Source organism: Pseudonaja textilis, chromosome 1 (genome assembly GCF_049901715.1).
Source record: "Pseudonaja textilis isolate UNSWEBS1 chromosome 1, rPseTex1.2, whole genome shotgun sequence".
Classification (NCBI taxonomy): Eukaryota; Metazoa; Chordata; class Lepidosauria; order Squamata; family Elapidae; genus Pseudonaja; species Pseudonaja textilis.
The window spans coordinates 213,187,778-213,207,040 of record NC_141990.1 but is presented as its reverse complement, the minus strand read 5'-3'; the positions used below and the strand labels follow the sequence as shown (position 1 = coordinate 213,207,040).

At 34.8% G+C, this 19,263-nt stretch overlaps 1 protein-coding gene across 1 annotated transcript in view; it reads right to left on the bottom strand.

Moving 5' to 3' along the window:
• ADCY5 (adenylate cyclase 5) overlaps positions 1-19,263 on the bottom strand; it is a 220,655-nt gene that overhangs the window by 33,454 nt on the left and 167,938 nt on the right. The window contains exons 6-10 of the mRNA XM_026707994.2: positions 15,547-15,705; positions 14,886-15,027; positions 9,312-9,452; positions 4,891-4,913; positions 435-579 (exon numbers count right to left, since the gene is read on the bottom strand). Coding sequence (XP_026563779.1) covers positions 435-579; positions 4,891-4,913; positions 9,312-9,452; positions 14,886-15,027; positions 15,547-15,705 — 610 coding nt within the window. The remainder of the gene's footprint in view (positions 1-434; positions 580-4,890; positions 4,914-9,311; positions 9,453-14,885; positions 15,028-15,546; positions 15,706-19,263) is intronic.

Genomic DNA, 19,263 nt, shown 5'->3' with positions numbered 1-19,263 from the left:
TCTTTACTTCTCTTATCTTTAACTTAAAGTTTGATATTGTTTTTGTTTTGTGGAAAAACTTACTTAATAATACATACAATACTTACATATACATACATACATACATACATACATACATACATACATATATGCAGTGCATGATGGCCAAGTAAAGAATTGTTATTTACAGTATAATTGCCTAATTTAATGCCCAATTTTCCATCCATTTGTCTACTGAAAATGGGTTTTTGAGGGGGGGAAATCAACAGAATTACTGAGGTAAAACTATGTTTTCAAATGGAAGGAGGTTCTAAAAAATTCCATGAGGTACTTTTTCTGGACATTCATATGAATTTTTACACAGAACTATGATTAAACACACCAATTTGCTGCCCTGATATCTAGTTTGCTCTTGCTAGTATTTAACAGACCCATACATTCTTATGGAAGTTTACCTTTTTCTCCAAATCAAGTTCCCTGAACGTTAACAGAAACTTGCGAACATGTTCTGAACGTAACCGATCAATACTTCTTGCATCAATTGCACGACCCAGAAACTCATCTACCTCATCTTCTGGATTCATGTTTTCCTGGATATTCCTGAAACAACAGAATAAAGTAGAGGCCAATTAAGTGGTGTTTATGCAAAAAACGTTTTTTAAAGTTGCTACTTAACTGACTAGAACTTTCCAGATGTAAGATCCCACTCTAAGGAACACCTCTGCTATGTCCCATTCTACAGTTCTTTGGCTCCTTTTTCTATAGCAGACACAATGCGCCTATCTCATCCAGGGGGTTGACAAAAATGTGGTGGAAATTAATACAACCATATTTATAACCACAATATGTAATTTAGCCTCTCACTCCTTTATTCAAACTTTTCTTCTCTTGAGTTCTTTTTTGGGGTTTGTCATTCCAAAACTGACAATGGAGGCATCTCCTCCCCCAGGTAGTAATATCATTTCCTCCCCTAGGCCTGCCTCTGGAACAAGTGAAAGAAAGATAGAATACTTGACCTATGATGGCAATTGGAACCGGAATTTCTGTCACAAAGCATGGCCACAATCACTTTGCAATGACACTCCCTGGCTGTCCTGGTTGTTACTCTAACCAGGTTGATAGGTGAGACTGCAAGGGTCAGGGAGGATGCATGACGGAGGTGTAATGAGGGTAAGGGAGTGTGCATGAGAGTGTGTGTGGGGGGAGCTACTCAAGGCATATTGAGGCATATTGAGGAAGGTGTATGAGGGAGCAAAGGAGGTGCAGAAAGGCTCAGAGAGTGTTGAGCAGAGCTGCACAAGTGATGAGGGAGGCTCGGGGTTATTTGGAAAGATGCACAGGTGTGTGTGAGTGGCCAGCACAGCCCAAGTGGAAAGGGGCTGGGATGAGGGTGACTTTTCAGAGTGATTTGTAACTTCCCTGCAGGCTTCCCAATTGACTTTCTGAAGAAGTCAGCAGAGAATATTGCAAATTGCAATCACGTGATAGTGAAATGCTGCACCCAGTCATAAATGCCAGCTGGTTTTCAAATGCCCAGATTGCAATTAAGTGACCTTGAGATGCTGGGATGCGTAAAACACCAAGGATTGGACATAACAGCATTCATTGAGTACCATCGTAACTTTGAACAGTTGCTGAATGAATGGTCATAAGTCCAGAACTACCTGTGCAATGAATCTTCACCCCCTTCAGTCATACTCTCCTTCAGGATACTATAAACTGTAAAGGACACAAGCAGATCAAGGCACTCCAGTACTCATGCGCACTTAAATCACCTAATTAAAGATTTCTAAAACTATTTTTATTCTGAAGACATATTTTATTCTGAAGACATATTTTGTCAGAAAGGACAAAGAGATTTGTAGTCTACATTCATCACTGGTTGGCATGTAATGGAAAATATTAAAAGGCATAGCCATTGCACACCATACAGAATTCAAAATATTCTGCCGTAACCTTCTGCGAAACCTCTAAAAGCTATTTTATTCCTAAGAAGGTAGTAATTTAGTATAAACCACAAGATGTTTTAATAAATGGTAGTCTGGCCCAGTTCTTCAATTATTCACTGCAGATTTTCAGAGCCAATGTAGCACTCATTACATTTTCTTTGGCATCATCACAATTAAAAAAAAATACTATCAAATATCTTTAATTAGGCAGTCACTCGTCTGATTATTTTGGAGTTCTGTCTCTCTGCCATTTTTCGCCTATGCTAGATAACTGCTTTCCGAAATTTGCCAGCTGTCATTGCAAATTTAGTTGGCACCCATAATATAGGCAACAGCAACCCAAACATGCTCTTTGTTTATTAAAATCAGTCTTATTTTCATAAATATGGATGATGCAGGTTGACAGAGAAGTAATATCAGGTAGAGCATTCTCTTGGGTAACATGAAAAAAAAAATTAAAATATGCCTTACTTTTTATTAAGCAAGAATTTTAATTAAAATAAAAAATAATGTTCATTTCAAAAGAAAGAGTTTTGGTCTAAAAACACTGAATTGGATTCAATGTAGAAGTAGACTCTGATTTTTGGAAGGCAATAAGAAGGGGAAATCTAAAAATATCACTTCTTTCTGCCAACATAATTGGTCTATTTAGTCAGACACCTTCTGCAATCCAAAGGAACTGTTCCATCTGTAAATGTAAGACCCTACTTTTAAGCCAATTTTTTTTTTCAAAACAGAAAAGACTGTTACATTAAGGCAGTCTAAATTGGCATCAATCCCAATTCATCAATTTTTTAGAAAAATTTCTCTTGTTAATGGTAAATTAGCAACAGAAGGGTATGCTTCTGAAAATGTTTCCTAATTAAACTCCCTGCAGTGTTAGTTACCATACTATTCACATACCTTTTATTATGAAACTAAAACAAATGGAGAATTATGAAGGGTAGGGATAAATGGGATTTTTAATTATAAAAAATGTATTTAAAATATATTAAAAGGAAGAAATTAGATTCACATTATATTTATCCCGAATAAATACTTTTAACATCTCTCTTTAATGCCATAATTTTGAACACTTTAATGTGATTGTCAAGAGCTAGTTTGCTGTATGGATTAAAGCACCAGAAACCAGAGTCCTACCCTGAGGTGGTATTCAGCAGGTTCTGACCAGTTCTGGGGAACTGGTAGCAGAAATTTTGAATAGTTCGGAGAACTGGCAAATACTACCTCTGACTGGCCCTGCCCCCATCTATTCTCTGCCTCCCAAGTCCCAGCTGATTGGCTGGATCTTATTTTGTTGCCCTGCACAGGAGAACAGAGCTGGGAAGAAGAGAGCGGGGTGGGGAGAGAATGGCGATTTTACAGTATCCTTCCCCTGCCATGCCCACCAAGCCACGCCCACAGAACCAATAGAAATTTTTTTTGAATCCCACCAATGGTTAGCTGGGTTACCTTGGGCCAGTCCCTCTCTCTCAAACCTAGAAAAAAGTACAGGTGTTGCCTGTGCAATCGATAGGAATCAACTGGCTCAAAGTTATAAAATATTGTATTACTGTTTTCCTTCATAAATTAAATTGATTATCTCATGTAATACATCTCTATAGTTCCTTATGTGAACCGTGAGTCCTTTTTTCTTCTATGGGTAAGCAAGTGCATATATACTCTTATAATATGTCATAATTATTCAACCAGCGGTTTTCAAACTTATCCAACAATATGATGATACATTTTGTATTCTAGGTTTTACCAGCATGTCTTTTCAATTATAATTTTGTCAGAGTGCCAAGGATATTTTTGCTTTCAAATTTCTTTAGGCTTTCTCCTTCCAAAACTACATGGCAAGAAAGAAAGAAAGAAAGAAAGAAAGAAAGAAAGAAAGAAAGAAAGAAAGAAAGAAAGAAAGAAAGAAAGAAAGAAAGAAAGAAAGAAAGAAAGAAAGAAAGAAAGAAAGAAAGAAAGAAAAAGAGAAAGAAAAAGATGCTCAGGTCTTCTGGTGTAAATATGTCCCTTGACATTCATGGAAATTGGTATCTTGGTAGACAAAATAATAAGAAAGGAAGATCTGTTTAATGTTTTTTATCACCCTTATTCTCATATTCATATAATTCTAGGATCTGGTGAACTATATATCTCTTCTACTTTGATTAGAAATAGCTAATTTACTACCAGCTCAACATACTATCTCCAATAAATTACATTTTACAGATGAATCTAAAAACTATTGTACAAATTGAAAACGTCAAACTTTAACTTTCTAAGATGTAGGAGGCATTTTCCACAGTCTTCTATAGACTATAATCAGCAGTCAACAAGGAAGATGACCAAACATATAGGGATATACAGAGATGAGTTAAAGGGTTCCTATATCTTTCCTGCTCAGTCATCCATTTTTATGCAATTTGAAATGACTTCTCTAGATGTGTCACAAAGGAGGGATGGAATGAAATCAACTGCTTGCTTATCATCCTAAGAAATGGCCTCTAAGTACACAAAATTAATTACAAAAATCTTGCTGTTTTTTGAAAACCAAACCATCTTTTTAAAATCAAGATTTACTGAACAAATACTATATAGGTCTAGTTTAATGTTTTTTTTTAAAAAAGGATTAAATAATAGTATTTGCAAGTTGGTACTTTGTCCAAGGCAAATTCTTTACCACAACTACCCTTCACTCTTCCTCATTTATAAAAAACATTTTAAAGTTATCATCCCTTCTTTTGATTTTTTGTGTGTATTTTAAATAAATTAAGATTCTGTATGATTAATTATTAAAGCTTACATTAAAAAAATAAAAAAGATACAATCCGTAGCACAGTGATATGATGTATTCTAACCTCTAACAAGTATTTATGGAGAAAATTACAGCAAAAAAAGCACCAAAATAAGATTGTACTCTATTTTGTACAGTGACAAACTTCACATATTTCAATAAAAAAGAATAATTAATGTTTCCTTTTCTTACTTGTCTTTTGGATCTTCAAAACCCTGAAAAGAAGAGAAAGAAATGCTAATTAGCCAAACAAAATGACACTGAATACATTAGAGTTAATGCAAAAACACTTAGGGGACATCCATTTGTAATATCATGCTGATAAGTGTCTTGCCAAGAGTATGGAGCATTATCTATTCCAGGTCAGGGCACCGAACATTTTGCAAACTTGAACTTAATGGAACAGAGTTACTATCTCAGTCAGCTGCTATGTGCAACATCTGCATTTATTCTAAGAGTATCTTCTTTTCTCAGAAACGCCATGCTTCCTTTTTTTGTGCTCTGTATAGTTAACGTGTATAGTTAATGTGCCTAATATTAAATAGATAGCGTATGGATAATCCCTTAAAAAACATGAAATAATCACTAACACGTCAGTCAACACACACTGTTTACATCTGGCTTATGTACTTAAGACAGGAAAGTGTAATTGTGGTATACACAGCTAGGTGACAGTATTTCTCTAATATTTGCTTATCTCAAAAAATAAAAACATTGTAAGTATTTGGACAAGAAACTACTAATTCCTAGAACTGTAGACTGGAGAACAAGAGACAAAAATCTCGGAGGAACATACATAATGGTAATTCATTTCCATAATTTTGCAAAGAAAAATCATATGCATGTCATCAGGAACTAAACTTGAATGCTCAGAGGCATTAAACATGTTACAATCATGAATATACAGAAAACATATTAATACCTATAATACAGTGGAATGGTTGAGATCATGTATTCTTAACTTTGAGCTGAGAGGACTCAGTCTCACAATTGCAGAGCACAATTTTCCTTCAGGAAAGTGTTTCCCACGCTTTTAATGCACATGGAGTTGGTGCAGTTCTAGAGGTATGAAAGGGTAAATCGACAATTTTCTCAGAGTGCAGGGCCTTATGAAGCAAGTACCTTGTTTTTTTGTTTTTGTTTTAAATAAAAGATACTCTGAACTGGACTTACTGCTATTCCATTCCACTGTTTTCAAAACATTTATCTGACTTCAGATAGCTTTCACGTTTATTTATTGAGACATACAGGTAAACCACAACTTACAACAGTTAAATTAGTGACCATTCAAACTTACAACAGCACTGAAAAAAGTGACCTACGATTGTTTTTCACATTTATGACCGTTGCAGCAATTCTTTCCCTATGGTCACATGATCAAAATTAATATGCTTGGCAACTGATTCATATTTATGACGGTTGCAGTCTCCCAGGGAGTCAAATGATCCCCTTTTGTGACCTTCTGATAAGCAAAGTCAATGAGGAAACCAGATTCACTTAACAACTGTTGCTACCAACTGAACAACTGCAGAGATTCACTCATGAAATGGGGCAAAATTCACTTAACTGTTTCGCTTAGCAACAGGAATTTCAGCTCAATTCTGTTCGTAAGTCAAGGGCTACCTGTACATGTGTTGCTGATTGGTTTCTGTTCTTAAAACGTTTGGAGCTTTTGATTACACTTTCCAACATTGGACTGCCAAAGTCATCTACAAATTCTCTAAAATCTGAAACCTGTGTGATTTATAATCTAGTTTCCAAAGAATTTATTTTTTAACATTTTATTCTTCCTGAGAAACACCAGGTCCCCAAGATTCTTAAGCCTCTTTTTGTGTGTGTGTTTGTGTGTGTGTGTATACATCTTTCTTTGGTATGATTTTTAGTGCTGAATTTTAACATTTCAATCTTAACTTCATTTGTATTTTATCAATAATATTTTCATACTATTTTTGATTGAAATAACTAATAGTACTGAAAAATACCCAAAGAAACAGTGAAGTGGAAAGGTGGAGGTAAAAGTAAGAGTTTGATAATACTGGAATAAAATTTAAAATTCCAACAATAAAATTTCAAAATAAAATTTAAAATTCCATAAATGAAATTCCAGAATAAAATTTAAAATTGCATAAATAAAATTCCAGAATAAAACTGAAAATTCCATACATAAAATTCCAACCAGTGCTCTTATTGGAATATAACTGACTCAGCAGTCCTTCTTTCTCTGGCTGGAAGAAGATTCCAGAATGTGTTTTCCTCTTACTTTTGCAGTGTGAGAACTAATGAACAGTGTCAGGTGCCTTTCTAGATGTTGTTATATGCAAACATGTATTTCTTTTGTTTATAATAATTCAATTAGTAATTCTTATACATTATATAAATACATAGGCTATAACTTGCTAATTTAGATTGTACAATTGAATGGAATTATGGTATTCAGTTTACTTTACTTTTTAGCTTCTTGCAGTAGTTGAATTCTTTCCATTGCTAATTGGGCAATAGCTATATTATTTAAAATTGGGAAATTGTTAATGTCAGAAAGAGATAATAATAATTTTTAACTCATTAGTTTACATCTACTTTAAATAAATGCTTTCTTTTCCTTAAAGCAGAATGGGGGAACTTATGACCTCTAGATTTTGAATTTCCATAGTCACTTAAACACTAACTAGGCTAAGGCTGCTAGGAATGGCACAGCAGTAACAACTGGAAGGCAAATGTTTCCTTATGCCTCTTTTGCAGATTGTCAAGGAAACAAAGAAAATCAGAAAAGATGCTTTTAATTTTTTTAAAGATAATTTTAACAAGATACTCTTGAACAATCAGGTTGTTGAACAGAACTGTTTGGGAAAGGAAAACTGAATTTAGAACGCTATAAGAGCCCTTTGTTGAAAAAGAATCATGATGTTTCTCCTATTCTAAAAGCAAACTCTCATTGTATATTGTGCAAATCAGTTTGTTGGGTGCAGCATAGTGGCCACATTTCTGATTAGGCTCTAAGTTTGTAGTTGAACATCCAAAATTTCTAGTCTCTAAGTTACATTGGAAAAAGCAATTGCTCGTCATTGAAAGATAATCCTTTTAAGTGTCTGGGTCTCCTCAATTATCCAGAACTTAAATGGACGCTAATAAATATGCTATCTGTAGAATACTAATTGTCAAAACTGCCAATGGATCCTGCTCTAGTTCCCGGATTACTATCAGTATTGAAATGGGGTTTGGGTTATTTTCAGTCTATATTCTTTTTTAAATATATAGTTAACACTATTTGCTAAGGCAGATATTAGTTATTTGCAAGTATTTTGGAATAAACATTTTGTACATTCCATACTGATAAGTCAATGGCTAAATGAATGTCTATTACTCTCTAAAAAGAACCAGTGTTACAAGTAATTAAAACTTTTGCATCATGTGCAGAAAGAAATGCAATTACAAAGTGTTTACAATGTTCAGCTTAAACATATAGCATTTCATACCTGCAAAAAGTTAATGACATAATTTGCATTTCCCTACTGAATATCTGCTTTTAAAATTAGATCTGTTGCAAGGTGCAGTGAATACATATCCTGTAAAGTCGTTTTCTAACCAAATTTCAAAGATACATTATTAAAAGGAAAATCGATTTATTGGGTATTTTGTTAATGCATAGTTAATATGCCAAACAAAACGGAGCTTATGCGAAATAATTGAATTTCATAACCAATGCAGGCTCTTGTGAAGCATTTTAAATTGAACAGACACTTCTTTTTAAAGACTGCATTTATGGAGATAAAGCACCTTTTGTATACAATAACCTGTGGATTTACTCTCCTATTTGTATCTCTAAAGATAACAAAGAATGATAACATATTAATATTTTGTGAATTGGGGCTTCAGAAGATGGTTTTAACAATGATTCCTGATATCCATAAGCATATTACATGCTTTCAAAATCAAACAAGAAGTTATCACCCATAAAGGCCTAGCTTATGACTAAAGTATGTCTAGCAAATCCCCACAACACCATTTTTTCTTTAATTTGGATGGTTTCTCTCTCTCCGTGAGGAGCTGATCTATAAGTTATGATCTGTGTAGTATCAGCTACAGGACAAGATACGCATACTGAATAATGAATGCTTGCCTCTTTTAGTTTTTTTACGGTACACTGTTAAAGTTTTCTCCCATTGTTTCTTCCGATGCTTTTTTCCTAAATATGGCTATTCAAATCATGAACTATATTGCTAGATGCAATTTACATCTCAGAAATTATTTCATGCAGTGAATCTAAGTAAATCTCTCTCAGTCTTAGTCACCCATTTGTAATAGGTGTGACAAGCGAGAACTAGTGTGGTTGTGGCAATTTCTAAACTTCAATCTTTAATTAATTTTCACAAAGCAACTCATTTCAGTATAAAGACAGAGATATTATACATATATGAGGGGAAGGGGAATCACCAGAAGCTCTTTCTGGCAACTTGCAACAACGCATAATGGTCAGAATAATAAAATAGAAATTACTTTCATGAGTAAGGACAATTCAGGGAAACAGAATATCAAGGAAATTGAGGAATCCATATGTACACTTCATACATTTGCCAACAATGGCAGTAATATTCCATAGATCTGAACATCCTTACCATTCTTTTCATCTCTTTAGAAACTTGACTGGTGCTTAAGTGGTTATAAAAAGAGCGATCTACTCCCCAGTGAGGTGGGTTGTGACCAATAGAATTAGTACGCTGGCGATTCATTTTTGCTATTGTTGCTTTCTCATCTTTCTAGAAAAAGGAAACGAGATAAAGAATAAAATTTTCAACCATTACACTGTAGAAATGAAATTCAGCATACAAACAGGGATTAATCTGGGAAAAAACTTAAATTTTGCTTCCTAATTTGTCTTTAATCCCCTCCGCCACTATAATAGCCAATTAATTTTTTGTTAATTTTGCCTATCTAGACATTCCTTCATTTATGATTTTCTTGGAAAATAGAGTTTTTGTTTTGTTTTCACCATAATTATACTGCTGTTTTTATCATTATTAATTATTTTAAAAACTCTTTTCTTGGGATACCCAAAACATTTTCAGTTTGCAAAGGTCAAAATGACCTTGTTTCAAAGTCATAATCAGGCCATGAAAAGGTTGCCACAACCAGCTCAAAATAGGGTACTTCAAGCTCAAAATATTTCCAATGTAAAATGTTTTATAAATTCCTATCCTTTCTACTAGACCAGAAAAATCATTGTACTCATCTGTATGTGTGCATGAGAGGAAGACTAGAAAAACTGTAAGTACAGAAAAGGGACAGCAGGCAAAGAAGTAAGGCAAACTTTTCCTTTGTTCTCTGTGCAAAAGTACAGTTTTTACAGCCATTTCAAGTTTAAAACAAAACTTAAATATACACACAGTTAGTTAATTCTCAGTTTGCATTAGACTATACAATATACACAATAGTTGGATTAATTGTGGTATACAGCATATTCTTTACATTTCTAGAGAACAGATTTTCGCTTTTAATTCATAAAAACAATTACATTTTAAATTTGCATCTTTGGGGCTGTATTCTCTCTCCGAATCCTGTAATACTGAAATGTATTACCCATAGTTCTCTACTTCAGGGACACTTATCTTGGCCATGGCTGGTTACAGCAGGATACATGGAAAAGGCCATCTAAATCAGCACAGTCCTACTGCTAGTTTTTGAGATACACAGTTTGGGAAGCTTTTTCTTAGAGTACAGTTTCTTAGTCAAAGATACTCAGGAAAATGGAAAACTTAATATAATGCAGACTTATCCATACTTGTATCTCTGTGGAGTCCTAACCAATTGGGGTGGTGTGGTGTGGAGACTATATAATATTTATATATTAAATAGGTAAAGAGACTTTATAATGGACTATCAAATTTGGTACCTCGAATGTTTCAGGTGATAATTCTCTGCATATTGGTTTAGGATACTTGGGGATAAACAACCCCTTTAGAGTAAACTTATGTAAGAGTATATAAAGTAACAATTAACCAATCTGGGTAATGATCAGAGATGGGATTCCACCAGTATAACAACCGGTTTGGTGATTCGTACGCTCCACATTTTAAAAAGGCAAGCCCATATTTACCTTCAACTGCCGCCTCTGTGAACAAAACAGCTGAGGCGCAGCAAACCTTTCTGCTGCGCGAATCAGCTGTGTTCTAAACAAAGGCATAAAGCAAAGGAAAGAGCAGAGGCGGGCGGGCAGGCCCCCTTCCTTGTCACAGTGAACTGGTTCAGAGCAAGCTGAACATGGGAACAAGGGGTTCTCCTGATCCGGTCCGAACCGGTAGAATCCCACCCCTGGTAATGATCCAATTTTCAAGCTCCTGTTCGCTCAGATGGAAATATGCATAAGGGAGAGAAAAGCATTGATGTGTGGAAGAAATGCCACACAGAGCTAGAATATCTGCATCTCCTGCACCCATTACCTTATGAACCCACCCTTGTAGATCAGTCAAGCCAGTCCTTCAGAAAGGAGCTCAGCTGTGCAGGAATCATTGACATTGAAAGAGAGGATCAAGAAGACACAGAAAGAAGAAAGCAGAGTAGCTTTAGATGTAGCTAAGAAGTAAGCTAAGGCAGAACACAGTACAGATTATAGGATTTAGGAGACAGAATACAGAAGGAGGTTTGGAATTAGTAGTAAAAGACTCTTAACAACATAATAGGTAAGATCTAGTAGTACTGCAAGTTTAAGAATCTTGTGTCCTTACTAATGACCAATGAGAAGAAAAACAACAGCTCCCAAAAGAAACCAGCATGGCTGCATAAAGAACTCTCTGATAAACTGAAGGACAAAAAGGACAAGTATAAAAAGTGAAAAGAGGGGCACACAACTAAGGCAGAGTATCAGCAAATAGCCCGAGCCTGCAAAGATGAAGTGAGGAAAGCTAAGGTTTGTGACAAAAGTAAAAAAAAAACCCAAGAAAAGCTTCTTCCAATATGTTAAAGACAAGAAAAAAGTTGAGGAAACAATTGGTTCATTGCTGGGAGAAAGTGGTAAGAAGGTGACAAGCAACAGGGGGAAAGCAGAACTACTTAACTTGTGTTTTTTGCATCTATCTTTAGACAAAGGGGAAAAAACAGTCCAACCTATCAAAAACAGCACCACAAAAAAACAGATTAGGAACACAAGTTAAAATAGTGAAGAAAATGATCCTAATTTTTCTGATTTAGGTGAAATAAAATCCTTCCAAATCTATGGAAAGATGGATTTCTGATGTTTCATGTTAGCATATAATTCAGGGCAACATAAATTATTGGTGCAAAGGTACACCAATTAAATACTGAGGTATTTAGAAGGGACAGGTCCAGAGATGGGATTCTACCAGTTCTGTCAGGCTTTGTAGAATCAGTAGCTCTGAAGAGCAGCAGACATAGAACCAGTTCTATGTCTGATGATGTTTTTGCCCACCCGCCTACCCGGGCTCTTACCTGATCTTTATTTCCTGATTTTTCAACTTCAGCTGCCGTGCGAGGCACAGCTGCAGTTAAAAAAGCAGGAAAAGAGGGCTGTTTCAAAGGCTGCTTCTCTGCACGCAGCGTGTTGATGACGATTTACAAGCGCACGCGCACAGTGAAGCACATCATAAATCACTGAACCTCGGCGGTAATTAACTTTGTCGTATCCCACCCCTGGACAGGTCCTTATATGTTGATGTGTTACTTATACAGATGATGATTATGATGATTTTCTTTGAAACTACTGTATAAGAAAAAAACGCCAGAATGATTTCACCCATAGTGAATGTTTATTCAAATAATCTAAACATGACCACAATAAAACAGGAAAATTCCAAAAACCAATTCATGGAAAATCTTATTCATGCTCTTTACTTCTATATAGCTATATTAGAAGCACTGTGTACTCTATAACAGCTCCAGCTATAGACCTTTTGTGCCAGAAAATAAGAAAAACATTGGATAACCACCAACACAGAGGTTTGGAGATTCTAAAAATACAATAACATGAAATCATTTTTAGATTATGTATTTGGTTAATTTTTTTTTACATTTTGAAATAGCCACAGTGATTTATTTTATATGCCTAGCCCATCTGCTGCCCTCCAGCTAAAACTGATTCTAAATCTACACATTTCAAAAAATATATCTCATTAGATGCCAAAAAAGGAAGCAAAAACAAAACATTATTCTATGGCAAATACTATTCTGCAAACATTATTTATCTAAAAATATTTGAAGTTTAAACACTACTGATGGCTTGCTTTATGAAATGAGTAATGGAAAACAATAGGTTCATGTCAGAAAAGGAAAAATCCCTTACTGCAAATGAATGTTTATCGATTGTTCTTATATGGAATGAAACTAAGAAAAGACAAGGGAGGGGCATGGGGGGAAAGGCTCATTATGTTGCTATGGCAAAAACGAGAATAACTATTCAAGCTAATAAGAAAAACTTCTGCATATTCTGGGTCATGAACAGATCCTGCCATGCTGCTTGCTTCCATTCAGTCAATACACTATGGGAAAATGTGTGCACTTTTTGCAGGTCAAGCAGCTTGCACCAAATAAAGCTCACTCTGCATACTTGCCAGTGTTGCTGGGAATTGTAAAACTTCTCTGCAAAAGCCTTCCCAAATTCAGATTGCTGGCAAGTGTGTTCATAGTTCTCTTGAAAAATGTAGCCCTTGTAGCAACTCATTTTGTCTGGCATTAAGAATTAGAAACTGAAAACTTACTTACTCCACTCCTAAGACTGATCTCAACTATCTTTCAAAAAGTTGAGAAGTGAGTTCGGAAAATGGTAGTTTCATTCTGGACTTAGGGCAATGATTACAAAGAAGCACAATTAAATAAACCAGGTTTATCATGAAGAAGTATCTGTTTAAGAACCTCAAGTCTTCCAACATAATAATGCAATATTTATAAAAGTCACAACGTTCAAGTAGATTTTTCTCCTTTATAAATAGGAAAAGAGGAATTCAAAAATTCTAAATAATTTGTGTGGCGACATATAGGTGCCCAGACTATTTATGGGAGTAAACCTAGAATGCCATCTAAGAAATATTGCATTATTCAGAAGCAAACATGGTTGAAAGAAAAGCACTTTTACCAGGGGTCAGAAATTAAGTAATGCCCTCACCGGTTATAAATCTATACCATAAGGAAAACAGCTGAAGTCATGCTTGAGGCTATTTATAGAACTTCCTTTTCTTTCTCCGTGTGCCTTTTGCTCTACTGTGGGAGATTTATTATATTATAAAGTCAAATTCTAGTAGTATAAGTGACCTTCAGAGTAGCCAGTAGCTATTTTCTTTTCCAGAAGAGACTATGTATGTACATGAAACTAAATAAGGTCATCACTTTAGAAAAAGAAATATTTATATATTATGAAGCAATGTGCACACTGAACAACTAAACACCACAGAATTACAGACCAGAAGATTAGCAAGTTAAAAACTCTAATGGAGGGGATAATGGAAGCTAGAGTTGCTGGTACAATTTACATTGGCACTCAGTTCATGTAAATATGCAAAAGAATTTTCCTCTATTGTCTCGCAGCAGAAGAAAAAAAAGGAAACGTAGCAACATTTTATTTATAACATTTTATTTATAAAACTAAACAAAAATGCCTCACAAAATTTATGTTAACCAAATAGGGATGGGGTGCTTTGTAAATACCCCGAGAATGTGAATTTCCCCAACAATGAGTAACAATAAAGGAATATATTTTAAAAAGTCTAATAAATATTGACTCATTTTTATTGGTGGATAATTTTTATAATTTTGTGCTAAATTTATAAACCTACAACTTTCAATATTAGACTTTCTGAAATCAGAATGATTTGAGTTTCAGAAGAGATGGTTAAAACAGTAATGAAAGCCTTAACATTTCATTATATAGATGTCACATGTTCAGAATAATTTAAAGTATGGCAGAGCTTTCTGATTGGAGAAGGAAATCTCTATAAAATAATTCAAATATTAGTTCCCCAATCTTCTATGGAAAAGTAGAGATTGAGGAGCTGAAATAGAAATTTCCTGCACTGGATGGGATTTGTCAATATCCTTTTCATCCTAGGGGCAAACATTTCAGACAGAATGCAAACAGAATAAAAAGACTATGAATGTATACAAACTTATTATAATGACTCATCAGCTGTAACACTCTGCTATATGCCATTTCAGTAATGATTACTTCAATCCTATTTGGTTCTTACCCGTTTTTGGCTGCATTGGACAATGAGGAAAGTCTCTATACTATGCTCCTTGAGGTAAGCATTGCGTTCCCCTCCAAAGCCCAACTCCACTTCATAATCACCATTCAGGTAGTTTAGCGTAGCTTTTGTTATGTGGATTCGCCTTGATCACAGACAAAAGACAATCAAATTGTAATATTCATTTGTTAGTAACAGGAATCAAGTAGTAAAAATTTTAGAATGGGTTAGATTGCACTGCATTGCTACCCTACAACTACATTTTTTTTTCCATGATAATTTTTTTCTCCACTGTGCAGGGCAAAAGTCCTTATATGGGCAATTTAAAAGAAAACATCTATTTGTGTTGGTGAAGTTTTCTTCATGGAAAAATACACGTATTTCACCAATTTTGTCTCTCTTTTCTAAGAGGGATACCTGAATGTGAAAACATAGCACAAATCTATGTTTCATGGAATATTTCTCCAATCAAAGGAACTGCCTGAATCGCTGGTTTATAAAGAGCAACTCAGAGAGATGTGTTTCAGTCTCCTTAATTTAGTAAGAACATGTGAAAGCACTATGTGGCTCTAGCAATTCTTTGGAGTTTGCCAAGTGTTCCTCTCTGATATAGAGACAGATGGAAATATTTCCACTGATCTGCATTCTGACTGAGAGCTCTTACCCTGCTTTGCCACCGGCTTCCATGTGATTGGCTAACGTGACATCATTTGACCACACATCAAACTGCCATTTCCTGAGGCCCAAAACTCCGCAGTGGACTCTCCCGCTGTGGATTCCAACTCGCATATTCACATTGACACCCGTCACTTCTCGTACTAATCTGAGGAAAGACATAGGGATAAAGAAAGACCATTCCCAGACAAATAAAACTAAAGGAATGTAAACATTTATAATAGCCGATTTTGCCTAAATATACGTAAAGATTGCAATTCAACTCAATCAGACAGAAAAAAAATGGCAGGCTAGCTAGACAAGCGGGTCAGAGGTGTTCTCAGAAGATGAAGTCAGTGAGCTTTCAAGTGGCAAAGACAAAACAAAAAGCATACACAACCCTCTGGTTTCCATTTCAAAGCCAGCCATAACTTGCCGATTCTAATGAACTTTAATAGCCATGTTGCAAAGACAGAAGGGAAAGTGATTACAGAGCCCCATTTGTTCATACTACCCCAGCATCAAACTTCCCACATATGAAACACAATACATATGTGAAACAACTGCTTCAGTGTGATATATCTAGAGTTCTGTTATAATTGACCAACAGTTATTTCTTCTTTAGTTGTTCCAACAGGGTCCAATGTTTTTTAAAAGATTGCTCCCAAAATTATCATGTGTAACCTTTGTGGAATTTTGATTTCGAGAACAAATGTTTATTAGGAGGAACACAACAATTTGAAAGCAGATTATATCTCAGGATTAGGGAGAAATCTGTTAAGATTACTCTTGCCCTTGGAAGACCTTAAATGATTAGTTGAAAATGTTGCTATAGCTGCTTAGTATTGTATTGGCCAGGATTAGTATTGTTGTACAACCTGGGGTTTAACAGTCCTTTTCAAAGGACAAAACATATCTCGTAGGGCAGATTCTTTCTCATATCAAGTATATAACTTTGTGACCATAATCTGTATCCTTAGATTCTCTCCAGGTCCTGCCACCTTCTTGCAAAATGCAATTTATTGATAGAGCAGATCATTACAGACTACTGTAATGTTCCAATTCTTAAGCCACAAATGGAAAACTTATAGCCCTCAGGAAACATATGACCCTCATATTTTCTTTTTACAGACATAGACATACACACACATTTTAAAGGATTTTTAAACACTACCCCCCCTCCCAAAAAAAATCCTTGAAAAAAATCCTTAACTACAGAAAGATTCTGTGGTCATGCCTTAAGCATTTCTTACATAAGAATTTTATGCAATATACTGGCTAAAACAGATCTTCATACAAATTCAGTAAAGTTGACCATGTCTATTTTGCAATAGCAACAAGACTTATATACCATTTTATAGTGTTTTACAGCCTTCTCTAGGCAGTTTTACAGAATCAACATGCTGCCCCCAGCCATCTGGGTCCTCATTTTACCCATCTCAGAAGGATGGAAGGCTGAGTCAACCTTGAGCCTGGTGGGATTTGAACAGCCAATAGTCAGCAGAAGTGGCCTGCAGTACAGCACTAACCACTGTACCACCAAGGCTCTTTATATATTTCAAACATAATGGGGACATTAGAGGATAACACCAGCTTCCTCAGATCCTAACAATCTATCAGTTATCTCTGCAAATGCATTAGTAAAATGCACAAGTCCTTACACAGTGATAGAATTAAAGGAACTGATGGCATCTATCTTTGTCTTTCTAAGTTCTCAAAGAAGATGAAAGACAAATATATAAAACAAGAATTTGCAGTAGATCCCTCAAACACAGCTTAGTCCTTCCCTTTCACAATTGTACTATTTAAAAGATAGATATATACACTGGTGACAGCTGGATTAATTGTTAGCTTCATGCATTGGACAGAGGATCATTACTCATTACTGCATTATTAACTTATATAATTTTGCAGATAATTCCTTAGTGGCCAATCACTGCTATACACTGGTCTCTCCTATGCAGTCGCAATACCCAGGATGTGGATGTAAAAAGGAAATATATGGATGAACTCTATGGAGGAAAGGAAATCTAATTTGAAAAGGAGATCTATGGAATCTATGGGTGCTACTTGCTTATCTGCATGAGCATAGACTATTGTCATTTTTATCATTATTAATTTATCCCAGACCTTTTGCATGAACGAAAACAACAGTACTGAGAATAAGTAGAAAAATCAGGGAAAGTAATTATGGGCCACTTGCTAGAAACATGTGCAACTAAGTAAAATAATGCCCTTAAGAAGGGATTCTTTGAAAACAATTTACAGCTATTATGGCAAATTAATCCCATTTAACTTCTTGAATGTTATTTTAAAATGTGCTTTGTAGTTGTGGCTAATGAGCAGATTTTGTTTAAAGCAACAAATCTTTAAGAATTAGCAAATGTGTTGCCAGGTTATTTAATTGCATTCCAAACACTACAGGAAATCTGGAAGGGTCGTGGGTCACATAGAAAACAATACACTGATATAAAAATTATATGGAGAAAGTTATACCTTTGAGAATAATACAAACTTTTTATGAAATTAAAGATCTGCCAGGTACTGTATACATCACTATAATTTTGAAAGGTGGCGAAGATCCACTGCACATCTAGAATCTCTGTTAGCTGTTTGACACTAAGATTTGTGGAGTTATGTTAGAAAGATTACAGAAGGTATTCCCTCTAACAATTCATCCTAAACAGTCAGTCTCAAAAAAAAGCATTGTGTCTCAGTCAATACAAGACTTGAGGTTTCTGTAATAGCTTTGCATGCAAATAAACATCAACCATTTGGGCTGACCTCACTCTATGCAGGCTTTGATTTGATTCAAATCTAATTCTGGGTTCAAATTAACAATGTATTATTATAATTCATCTGTTTATGTAATTACTAATAAGTACATCTGGCTAGTGATTAAACTATATCAAATATGTCCTAATAGGTACATCTGGCTAGTGATTAAACTATATCAAATATGTTCTTTATCTCCTCTAATTTTAATTTGATGCTGGAATTGTTGGCATGTCTAATAAAACAAACTGGTGAAATTCAGGGAGTCTTAAATTTAAATATAAGATATTATATGCAATTTTTTTCCAATGATGATTAAGAAAACTTTTATTTCAATCTGAAAGTATTATACTGCGTAAATAGTAACGCTGAATAAATGAAATATTATCCTAGTCAACAAGACATTTCTGAGCAAATAGTTGTTGTTTATTGTCCAGAATCTCTTACCATATATACCTGGAAATTATTGCCTCCTGGAAAATATCCTGTTTAAGGCATAAGAATATTTCAATAGTAATACTCAGATGAATTAGGATATTAAAAGATAGATGAATATCTAATGGTTTGTGGGGAAGTATTAATATTGTAAAATTAATTTTGCACCAAAATTGATATATTAATACAGAAATGCCTACTTTCCACTTAAATATTTTAAATATATTAATACATTAATGACCATTTCTTTATGAAAGTAAAAAATTCTGTTCAAGTACAGCTCCCTTATGATCAGGGTTTTAATTTTCTAGCTTTAAATAATGCCAAAAGCATATTTGTTAACCACAATCAAGTCCTGGAATAAAAATGATATCATCTATTTATAACTGTGGGCTCAGCTTCAGAGTTAATATTGAGCGCCCATATGATCCTGGAAAGTTTTTGGTACTAATCATAGCAGAAATTTGGTTACTCTTCAGTGGTCAATTTCATTCAATTGGACAAAAAAAATTTAATT